The sequence below is a fragment of the Asterias rubens genome, chromosome 17 (genome assembly GCF_902459465.1).
Source record: "Asterias rubens chromosome 17, eAstRub1.3, whole genome shotgun sequence".
Lineage (NCBI taxonomy): Eukaryota > Metazoa > Echinodermata > Asteroidea > Forcipulatida > Asteriidae > Asterias > Asterias rubens.
Genome location: NC_047078.1, coordinates 10,574,539 through 10,586,891, shown reverse-complemented (window position 1 = coordinate 10,586,891; position 12,353 = coordinate 10,574,539). Strand labels below are relative to the sequence as shown.

The 12,353-nt window shown below is 37.7% G+C and overlaps 1 protein-coding gene across 1 annotated transcript; it reads left to right on the top strand.

The window, feature by feature from the left end:
* Nucleotides 1–1,843: 1,843 nt before the first annotated feature.
* On the top strand, nt 1,844–6,527 carry LOC117301530. The gene is made up of 5 exons (XM_033785551.1): nt 1,844–2,065; nt 3,451–3,680; nt 4,260–4,421; nt 5,046–5,339; nt 6,252–6,527. Exons 1-5 carry the CDS (start codon nt 2,014–2,016, stop codon nt 6,435–6,437), a joined length of 924 nt encoding a protein of 307 aa, XP_033641442.1. The 5' UTR covers nt 1,844–2,013; the 3' UTR covers nt 6,438–6,527.
* Nucleotides 6,528–12,353: the final 5,826 nt, after the last annotated feature.

Here is a 12,353-nt window from a genome sequence, read left to right as displayed (position 1 = left end):
GAAACTAATAAAGGGTTTATTTTTAAGTTTAGAGTACTGGAATTCCCCCTCTCGTGACAAAGCTATGTTGTTGACTTGACCATTGACTGGACTTTACAGCTGGTAAAGTCCAAGTCTACAATTCAACATTTCTAGAAACTGATGAAGGGTTTATCTTTTTTGAAGTTAGAGTGGAATTACCCTCTCACTTTTGTGGCAGAACAATGTTGTTGCCTTTACCATTGAATGCCAACTGGTATGTAACACCACAAGCCTGGTCTGCAAACGAAACGTAAAAATCCGTGACCTCCAAACAAAATGGTTTTCTTTATCAGAGCTTTCTACCCTTATATAATATGATAACGTTAGCAGTGTCAGGTGTATATTGTGATCCATTCGAATGGTCTTTAAAGGGTTATTGGTAGCCCTAAGTTTTATCATAGCTTCTGATTCTCGTCATTTCAGTCTGATGAATGGGGCCGATTGAAACTGTGATCAAAATTGTCTGAAAATTATAACAGGTCATAAATATATAGCCATAATATAACAGGTTCAAATCTTTAACCATAGGCCTACATCATTATAATTTGGGAAACCAAAGAGCCTGCTAAAGAAACAACACAAGACAAAAATAATAAATAAAATATAAACAAATAATGTAATGTAATGTATGAAGAACAAATAAAGAAAAGAAAAAAAAACCCGAAACAAATAAAGACGAAAGTAATTAATATCACCAAAAAAGAATGATGAATTTATAGTTAAACCAATATAAATAATTCAAGCTAAAACAAAAGGGAAATATCATAGACTTGCTATAAACTCGCCGAAAGGCAAGTTAGGTTTAAAGGTACTGCCGTCGATTTCAACAAACTCTTCCTTAATAGCAGTAGGACGCATTGAACCCATCCTAACTCGAGATCGTTTCGTGAAATCGGCTATACTGAACACGTTTGGTATTTGTCAATGACCCAGTATTCTCATTTGGTGTATAGGCCTGTTCCAACGTTTGAATAACATAACAAACCTGTGAAAATTTGGGCTCAATTGGGCATCGAAGTTGCGCAAGAGAACAATGGAAAAAACACCCTTGTTGCACAAATTTGTATGCAAAATGGATGCAAAATAAAAGGCTTCCGCTGAAGTATTTTATTTTGTTTTAGTGAGAAATTTCCTCTTTCTCAGAAACAATCATAGGTCTACTTCAGAGGGAACCGTTTCTCACAATGTTTTAAAGTATCAGCAACTCCCAGTGCTCGTTACCAAGTAAATTTGTATGCTAACAATTATTTTGAGCAATTACCCAGTGCCCAGTGGCTTCAAATAAATTATTCTGTCTGGAAATTATTATAATGATTCGAATGGCGTAGACATGAATCAAGCACCCTGTATTATAGCATACAAAGACACGAGTACGGGTCATGACCTAATGTTAATGTTATAGACCTTTCTTTTGTTGATAAACAAACCGCCTTGGTTGGCATGGTCGGCCGAATGTTAGTAAAACACTTAATCTTAAAAACAGATGTTTTAACCAAATTCAGCATTTTCTGCAAACTTTCAGTTAAATAAAATACCTCTCATAATTAATTGTTTTGTTTTTAACAAAATCAACAAATTTGGTTACATTGTTACCAAAAATAGCGATATTTTCTTAATTTGTACGTACGGCTTTCCATAGTTTTCCAATCTGGGTTGGCAAAAACTCGGGCTGTGACGTTGCAAAAGAAAGGTCGCACTGGTCCAATGGGGAAATCCCTAGAATGTGCAATCGGTGGGGTGATTTCACACGATGTCGACATTCTGGAAAATCCCTACCAGAGAGTTCATGCGGTCATGCATAATCGTGTTCCACGCGCACGAGCGTCTTGGTATAAATAGCGCCAAGCAGCCCACGGAGTCAGCATTACACTGTTGAACATCGCTCCAAATTATCAACCCTGTTCGCTCCCGAAATTTGACAAGATCTCCACCCACTATATAAGAGCCGCGTTTTGATCTACGAAGAGTTGAAGTTATCAGCCCATCATCACCATGCAGTTAGTAATGCAAGTACTTGGCAGTCTGATGTTGCTTTTTGCAGTCGGTAAGTAGACAATCATTTTCGGAGGCGTTGTCGCATTCGTGTGATACACCCATTCTCAAATTATGCATCCCTGTTGAGACATCTTTTGTTCTTTCTATTGTCCCTGTACTGAAGATTTTCCCGCCAGATTTTGTACACAAAATTTATTGTGGAGCACCCAGGTCTTTATGATTTCCCTATGATGGGGTCCTTTTATTTTCCCTCTGTTGTTTTGTCCTCGGGCCTTTCTCAAACCACGGCTTGGGCTCCGGCTCAGGCTCCGCGTGCTGATATCCATGCAATACGCGCTGCTCCAAAATGCAGGTTAAATGCAAGCTGCGTACCGCAGCACGCGGAGCCTAAGCCTGAGGCGGAGCCCTAGCCGTGGTTTGAGAAAGGCCCCTCGGTCTCCAGAGAAGTTAACGGATATGCTATGAGAGCAAAATCTTAAGATGAACATAATAGGAGACTTTCCAACGCTAGGTGGCAGCAGACATACCGGGTAAATTTCCACTGTTTACGTAGTTCTGAACATGCGCATAATTCTGAGAACAATGGATTTACCCGGTAAGTCTGCTGCCCTCTATCGTCCCAGAAAGTCTCCCATTGTCGATGCACAAGGTTGACTAAAAGTGCACCCTGTTAAAGGCACTGGACACCTTTGGCTGGAGAAAAATAATACGCTAACAGAAAGTAACTTTTATGAAAATGTTGTATATCTTTGTGGGGGGGAATTAAACATTTATACACACTGGGGTAAAGGCTTTATACAAATAAATAGCACTACTCTATGTTTTTTTTTATATATGTTATTAAGTAGTAGTATTCTTCGATGGGCTAGAAGAAACAAAAAGCAAAGTAATTACGTGGTCTTATTTTGTGTGTGTAAATCTTATAGTTACTGTTATTATTATAATATTTATTCAGCCATTTCAACAATACGTGTACATAAGTGAACAAAAATACTTCCAGATGGGCTAGGATAAACTAAAGCAAAGTAATTACTGTGGTCTGTAGACCTGCCTCCCCACATTTATGGTTGGACATAGAATAACATGAGTAATACATATATATATATATTTTTTGTTTTGTGGTTTCAAAAAGAATAGGAAAATGAACTATAAACAAAATATTATTTTCTACAAGCCATATTATTATTTATACATATTATAATTAACGTCATCAACTTTGAGTTAAATTGCTTATGTTTGTTTGTTTGGCTTTTGTAAATGCCCTTAAATTGCTTTGCTCCTTATCCATTACAATGTGGGTTTTTTTTTCATTTCATTTTCATCGGTCATTTTCTTGACCTGTCCTCGACTGTCTTTGACTTAAATATGGAAATAAATGCTGATTGAATTGAATTGGAATTGAAACTAAAACAGTATTTATTACCGTTTTCTCAGGTATTTCCGCAGATAGTTCACCCAAACCAATCAATGTGCCCGTTGTAACGAAGTACAGCACAACGGAGGTGTCGACAGCCCACCAGGATGAGACGATGTCTCTGATTGGTTTGTTGTGCAAACAGTCTAAGGGCATGGCGGTGAACGTGACCGTAATGCTGATTAACAATCCTGACTGGGATCCTACGTATGGTGTCTTTAGATACTACGTCGTCGACGCACCTGGAAAGGTAACATTTAGAGTATTATGACCCCCCCCCCCCCCAAAAAAAAAAAAAAAAAAAGAAAAAAAATGCGCCGTGGAACATATTTATATCGCTTTCGGGGTTGTATGCATTCATACCCAAAACAGCTATTAAAGAGGCAAAACAGAGAGGCACATACCCTCGGAATTAACAGAAAAACTACTATTTTGTCAATATCTTTGTTCGGAGTATTGTTCTGTGTTATTTTTCCACAAATTTAAAGACGTGTTTTCTTTACGATTTAAATAGTGATAAGTTTTCAATATGCTGTGTGTGCCACTATTATTGTATTTGCGTGCATTTTCTTCCCCTTAAATGGCAGATGTTTGTGCAATGAAAAACTGTAAACATCCCATGAACTTGAGGTCAAATAAGTTTAAAGAGTTAAACACACAAGTAAATGTATACATTTCCTGACAACTCACAAACCATTTGGCACTGTGGTTTATTCCGCCGTGCTTTTGTTGTGAAAACACTTTTACACCAAAGAGATGAACTTTTCCTTTACGAATAATTTAAACAGTGATGATAATTTGTTGAATATTTCTTCTTATTACATTGTAGACAGCTTCCAGTGCTTTGTGTACTAATCTCAAATCCGACGGTACTGCAGGACCCACCTGTTTAATTAAGGCGTGGCCCAGCACCAATGATATCTACATAAAGGGCACAGCCGGGGGCGTAGAGGCCATCTCCTTTACACTAGATGCTGAGATGTTTCCTTCGGTAGGTACTTAGAGAGAGTCAAGGTGTTAGACGTGATTTTTATGTGTTTGTAAATCGGGATTATTCCAAAATATGACACTGAACCCTTCGAAATAGTTTGTTCAAAGTATTGGTGCTTTTAATAACTTGTTTGGGTGACTTTCTCTTTTTCAGTGATGATGGTTGTTTTGTTTGTGTTTGGGTTTTTTTTCTCCAGTAGATTCAACCGTAGCTCTATCAACTATGGTTTCCAAAACTCACAGAAAAATACTTCCACAGAAATAATACTAGAAATGTATCCATAGAAATATTAGGGTTAGATTTGTCAAAGAGTTAATACCAGTCTAATTATCTCGAGTTAGGATGAGTTTTTAGTCGTCCAAACTTTGGACTAGCCTTAAGTTTTTAATAACTCTTAAAATAGGACTAGTCCTAAGTCCTTTGTGAAACGGACCCATGAATGATTGAAATTTGTGCTTCAGTTTGTTCGGGGTGACTTCCTGAAAAGTTTTCATTTATTATTTTTTTCGGTTTTTTTTCTTCAAGTGTATTCATCCGTAGTTTTGCGAATTCATTGTTTCCAAAATTCGGAAGAAATGTCTCCAAATAAATATTAGTTTGATTGTTATTTTTTTTGTCTTACAGAGCAGTGCCGAGGCCGCCCTCATCCGATCACAGGCGACCAGGCCCAAGCACTATAACCCAAAGTATTTCCAGCACCCCAAGTTCCCTATGACCGAACGTGATCCTGTGTACCTCACTGAGATAGTAACCATTGCTTCCATTCAGTCTATCGTGTACAAGGGGAAAGCTCTCTTAAACTTCACCTTTTGCCCAACACCCAAGACTGGGTCACGCTACGAGGTTCGAGGAACAGTAACTGGCATAGATGGCCAGAGTTCCTATACGCAGTACCTGTGCACAAGTCTCCCATGTGTGGTAAGTGTCATGATTTATACCTGGACACTTCAAAACTCTAGGTGGCAGCAGACTTATTGAGTAAAATTTCCTTCTGTTGCGCAGATCTGAGCATGCCCGCACTTTATAATCAATTCTATTGCAACGTCACAGCCCGAGTTTGTTTGGAAAACTACGAAAAGCCATAAAGGCCCCAACAGATAGTTTGTAGAAATTTTACACAAAATATTAAAAAATCTGTGAATTTATTGAAAACAAAAACTGTAAGAGATATTTCAGCTCTGAAATAATGAATTTGGTCACAATTTAGTTTAGAACTATTAATTATTTTGGTAGCATTGGGCCAGCCATGCCAACTGGCGGACTTTATCCAAACAGTGGAAACATCTCTAATGACCTTCTTTTGAAATATGCTGCCTCCAAGTGTCCTAAAAAGTATTTGATTTATCCCATTTTACTGAAAGGGTAACCAACACATAAATTAAACCAATTTTATGATAACAATAAATACATTTTGTAAAGCGCCCAATGCAAAAGCCTCAAACTATAAGTGTATCAAGAGAGCAATCAAACCAACAATGAGTGAAAGATACAACTACAAATAAGCAAATTACAATCAAGCAGCTTCAAACAAAAGAGTTTTTAATAGAGACTTAAAACAGTGCAAAGAGTTAACTGCGAATATGCATAGGACGACTATTCCAAAGAAAAGGTGTGGCGTAAGAATTTGATCTGTGGCTATACAAACATGGAAGAAGCGCTTGTATTTGAAAGCACTAAAGTGAACGTAATGTCTGAGTAGGGGAATAATGGTGAACAAGTTCAATAAGCAGGAGATTGACATGTTTGAGCTTTGACAAAATGAATGTTAACAAAAGAATGTATAAATTGTACAAAACTTAACCTGATATGCCCTTATCACATTGTTTAAAGGTTGATGGAGCAAACGTCATCGCACACAACGGTCGCCAGGTACCTTCAAATACCGTGACAACAGCCTCTGGTCAATGGCAAAATCTGTACGCCCTCATCGTCTGCTGGGGCGGAGTCTACGACCCAGTGAAGGACAACTACTACGGTGGTTTCCTCTTCAATGCTAATCAGTTGATGAGTACCTAGAGAGGGCGATAGACACCTTTAAAGGCACTGGACACTATTGGTCATTACTCAAAATAATTGTTAGCATAAAAACTAAATGAGCAATGGAGAGCTGTTGATTGGATACAAAATTGTGGGAAATGGCTCTTTCTGAAGTAACATAGTTTTTGAGAAATAGGTTCGCACTCAAATTATACAAGACTTCAGCTGAAGCCATTTTTAGGCATCAGAAGGCCCACAGAGTTGTACAACAAGGTTGTCTTTCTTTATTCTCCTCTTGCAAATTCAATTATCACTTGAGCCCGAATTTTCACAGATTTGTTTATCATATTATTGGGAACACCAAGTGAGAATACTGGTCTTTGACAATTACCAAACGTGTCCAGTGCCTAGGGGGGCAGAAACTCTGTTAAAGGACAGGCATCTTGTTTTCCTGTTCTTTACTATAGCAGAAATGTTGGGCATGGGGGTGCTTTTGCATCCATGTATATAATGTTGGCGTGCCGTGTTCATTTTGTTATGATCATTATAAAAAGAGGCTGACTGTTTGTCCAGGCATGTGACTCCGCTGGTTTAAAAATTTGTTGCAGTAAATACATTTATAATAAATATAAAAAAAATTAAAAAAAAGAGCGGTCCACAGCTACTTAACTTGCGTCAGAAAGCATGTTTATTATACTATGAATACCTTCTTTCTCCGACTGTAACTATTATACTAATGACTATTGTACTATTAATAACATATTTAATTGTTTTAATGCCAAAATCTATTTTGCATGATCTATTGTATGTATTCAAAAAGTGCCATTATCGTATATATGGATGATCTATTTTATGTGTCATCAATAAAACATGTACGATCCAGAAAAGAAATCTTATCACTAGAGTGCCACTCTGACGAGAAATTTACCATTGGCTTTCAATGTACCAAGGCAACACAAAACTAGCAAGACATTTTGTTTGGTGAAAAAGACTTTTTAAAAATTTTATAACAGAATTTCGGAAAACCATTGTAAGTTGGGCATTTTAGTGTCAAAATGCAAACAAAACGGGCATTGAAATATTTTAAAAGATTCGCCACGGGGAAACAACAAAAATCAGTTTTGTGTCGCACTTATTTTCCAATAGATAAAGTCCTGAAAATTGGGAAAATCATGGGGGACTTTTGAGATGTTCAAGAGGCAGAAGACTTACCATATAAATCCATGGTTCTCACGAATGTGCTCATGCTCAGAACTACGTAAATTTACTAGGAAAGTTACTTAGTAAGTCTGCTTCCAAAGTCTCCCATGACAACTGTTACCTGCGGTCGAGTATGTTTTCCTTAAAAATGGCTTTTAATGCGTTTTTCTCCATACACTTTAAAATTTTCTGTGACATATTCATCCGGTTCAAGATCCAAGGGGGTCTGACCTCTTTTGGTGTCAGTGGGTCTCCGAATCTATGTCAAAAATACCAAGAAATAGGTCCGACTGATGCAGAATCCAAGGTGAAATCCAATATTGTACTAAGTTAAAACCAGTAACAAGATTCTGTCACCCAAACGGCGAACTGTGTACTAGCTACTTCTGATAGCACCCTCATCTGAAACACCCTCTCTCAGCCCACGTTAAAGATGCTTTGTCAGATTTTTGGCCCCAAACATTAAAAAATAGATTTTTTGAGTGAATGGTATTTCAAAGAGTATCACCCGCTCTAACGAAAAAAGTTTAACTTTTACTTTTAATGGTCAGGACCCATGACAAAAATTTAAAACGTTTCTTATAAAACACATAAGAATTGGTCACGTGATATATTGTCGGAAAATACCTATTGAATTTTAAATCAAAAATGTTGGGTAAAATCGGCCAAAAATCTGACATATTATCATCTTTAATCTCCCATGCATTTCCTTGGGTCAGCCCTCTCGGGTTTCGAAGTTTTTAGTGTGAAAGGTAGCTTATGCGGGTTCAGGACAAAAAAGTAAAAGGTGCATATGCATATTAAAGTGAACTGGTTTTATTTTGAACAAGTATACTGCAGCTGTAACGAGTGTCCTCTATAATATGCACAAGTCATAGCTTAACATTGAATAATAATGGAGACGATAAACACAGTTCGTATTTAGCATAGTGTTGATCGTCTCCACATCCATTATGCAAAACCTTCGTGTAGTTTTTTGGATAATAATTTTTTGGATAATAATTTTTTTTTTTTTGGTACCTTTGTATGGAACTGCTTACCAAAATAAATAAATAAATAAATAAATAAATAAATAAATAAATAAATAAATAAATAAACAGTTGGTGTTGTATACTCTGAGTGTCGTTTTCAAATTGTTTTGATGCAACGTTGCGGGCAATAATATGCGGTACACTGTGTATCCCCCTGCATCCCCGCCCTACCCCAGTCCTGATACACATTAAAGTTGGAAATATTCTCCCACAGTCAGATCCAAACACTAAGTTAACTATACATTTATTTTTTTCAAGTGGATATGTGCTTATTTCGGATAAAATGATACATACATTTAACAATTCCAGCCTCTGGCTCACGGACTAATTATTAGGGGTATGTGTTAATAAACAAAATGTTGCAGATTGGATTGAGAAATGGAAATATGAAATGACGACAACAGATGCCGGTATTTAACCCGGTGGATGAACACGGCGCTATATTGCTCTGTATTTTACCCCCTCCCAAATGTAACTTCAGACAGTGATGTGAAGCCAAGCATTCGTGACTTGTTGCACGACTGCTTGCAGTGGTTCATGATTCATAATGTAGAACTTTTCAGTCCAGAACGTTGTGCACCATTTGCATTCATTGCACTTTTGATTCATAGTTTTACAGTGACGGGCATGTCGCGGGGCGTTATGGGTATGGAGGGCGCTGTTGTGTGTGAAAGTCTTAGCATTTTTGCCTCGCGGCATAGGGAATATGCAAATTAGTAATTCGACTCTACCGGTAAGTATTCTTCGTTCGTAGACCCCATCCACACTACTGTGGGGGGGGGGGGATTTTTAGGGACGCGCACCCCCAAATATAATCAAAATAAATTCCACACCAAATGGACGGCCGTGTAGGGCAAGTCGAATTTGAATTAACAGCATGCCCGTGATCACGTGACCTGCCCGCCATTCAATAATGTAAAAAGTACACGCTAGTGACGTGCCAAACGTGGGTCGGTGAGATTTTCTCGCGCAAAGATGTCCTTGCCACTAGTTCTATTGACTGATTACCAAACTATACCTTCCCATTTACTCAAAATAATTCTTAGCATAAAACCTTACTTGGTAATGAGTAATGGGGAGAGGTTGGTAGTATAAAACATTGCGAGAAACGGCTCCCTCTTAAGTGGAGTAGTTTTCGAGAAAGAAGTAATTTTCCACGAATTTGATTTCGAGACCTCAGATTTAGAACTTAGCACACAATTCCGTGTGACAAGGGTGTTTTTTCTTTCATTATTATCTCGCAACTTCGATGACCGATTGAGCTCAAATTTCCACAGGTTTGTTATTTTATGCATATGTTGAGATACACTAAGTGAGAAGACTGGTCTTTGACAATTACCAATAGTGTCCAATGTCTTTAAATGGCACAAAACAAATGTCAATACCTACACTCCTTTTTCATGGAAACTGATAAACCACCAAAAGTACAATAATTGTATGCATCGGATGTATACAATAGTGTCAAGGCTCAAACGTTGTTTATAGTCACGTGGTATAATTGCATCAGTCAATAGACCATGACAAGCAGTCAAGCGGTAAACAATAACTGTCATTTTTTTCACGGGAACTTTGAAACTAGCAAAAGTGCAAGTGTATGCTCAAAATTTGTATTAAGACATGGACACCTTTTGGTAATTTGTCAAATACCAGTATTCTCACTTGGTGTATCTCAACATTTGCATTTATGTAACAAAGCTATGGAAATTTGGACTCATATTGGTCGTCGAAGTAGCGAGAGAATGATAGAGAAGAAAAACCCTTGTCGCACAAGTTGTGTGCTTTAAGGTGTCTTTTAATTCGAGACCTCAACTGAGGTCTCTTATTCAATACAAATATTTTAGTGAGAAATTACCTCTTTCTCAAAACCTACCTTTCAGAGTGAGCGGTTTCTCACACTTTTATAATACTATCCACGGCTCTTCATTGCTCGTTACCAAGTAAGTTTTTATGATAACAATTATCTGGAGTAATTACAAATAGTGTCTAGGGCCTTTAATTGAACACATTGTATATTCAAACAGTAAACCATTGCAAGCAGTCATGCGACGCGTCAGGAATGCTTAGTTCCAAGTCAATGTCACCGAGGCTTTCAAATCGCCTCACATCCGTAGACCCCCCTAGTAAAAATAACAATCCGGGAACACGGCGTTTAGTTAAAAGTTTTTTTAATTGTTTTTATGCTGGTCAAATAAACGTGGGGTTCACGTCCGTTTTTGACCAGAAGCAGAAACTAAGGTCAACTTGATATTGTGTGTATGCAAAACTTTGAGGAGGCTCAATAACCTACAATCTGATGTAAAAACAATAATTGTGAATTTTTGAAAATGTTCATCATCCGTTTTGAACTAGTTTTTTGAACTGGGTCAAATGGGATAACATAAAACTTTATTCTATTGATGGTTTTTGACAGGGCCCGTCTATGTTTGCGTTTTACCTTGACTGTAATAGTTAGTGTTCATGGGTTTTGCACGTATGTACAACGTTCATTAAGCTCCTGGCCAATAAAAAGGTCTGCTTTGAAGACTCCATCCCAAGCCCCTCCCTCTACGACTGTCTACATCCCTATAAATCCCACAACGAGCCCCGGTTTTTCATTGTTCGTTTCTTTCACCCGCTCGGTTCGTAAGAAATGCCGTCGAGAATACAATGTTAACACTCTTATACTAAAGGAGTATTTCAATCCCAAACCCACATCCCCAGTCGTTACGACTCTAATTCAGCCACCAGCAGTGGTGCAAAGTCTTTAAAACCCCGTTGGAGAACCCGTTGAATGGCTGCATTATACATGTATATATAAAGTATACTTGTTTAACACGTTTCTGGTTTATTTTCAAGACAATCCGTTATCTTGATCATCTATAGAATACACATCTCTAATTGTTCTGATATAGTGCTATTGTAAACAATGGGAAGGTTAAGCGAAAATAGTAGTTGTTCTTTTTGGGGGAAGGGTCGGTTAATTAGGAGTCCGATCCCAAAACATGATATTGTGATCCATATTCATGCTTGTAGGTCTTCCTCCATGCGGTGTCCATAGTGTTGTTGGTGAAAACCAGTAACAGTTGCCTTACAGACAACATTATCATTGCAAACTAGTGTCTCCCAATCCTTTAGTTACATCTTTTATGTTACATTTTAATAGACAAGGTATCGTTTGAAAAGACACCTAAATCCTTTAGGTACATCTTTTATATCTCATATGTACAGAAAAGGTATCGTTTGAAAAGACACCTAAATCCTTTAGGTACATCTTTTATATTACTTTTGACAGACCAGGTATCGTTTGAAAAGACACCTACATCCTTTATGTACATCTTTTATATTACATTTGACAGACCAGGTATCGTTTGAAAAGACACCTACATCCTTTATGTACATTTTTTATATTACATTTGACAGACCAGGTATCGTTTGAAAAGACACCTAAATCCTTTAGGTACATCTTTTATATTAGTTGAACAATCAGCCACTGGACTCATTGTTTAACTCTATAGACGTCAATGGTCAAAGTGTGTTGGATCTTCCTGGATCTTTGGGCGGAGTCAGCAAAGCAGAGCTTTTTATTGGCCAGGAGCTTAATGAACGTTGTACGTTCGTGCAAAACGCATGAACACTAGTGAGACGCACATGGGGAACATTACCAGTTGCCCAACTAAAGTTAAAGACAGTCAACAGCGTCAATTTCGTCACGACGTAGAGGGGGTAAGTCCACCATTTCAATACT

Excerpts from the sequence above, each read along its gene's own strand:
- LOC117301530 (XM_033785551.1), top strand. The coding sequence starts at position 2,014 with ATGCAGTTAGTAATGCAAGTACTTGGCAGTCTGATGTTGCTTTTTGCA. Across the intron at positions 3,681-4,259 it reads TCGTCGACGCACCTGGAAAG|ACAGCTTCCAGTGCTTTGTG; the intron begins GTAACATTTAGA and ends ATTACATTGTAG. Across the intron at positions 5,340-6,251 it reads GCACAAGTCTCCCATGTGTG|GTTGATGGAGCAAACGTCAT; the intron begins GTAAGTGTCATG and ends CATTGTTTAAAG.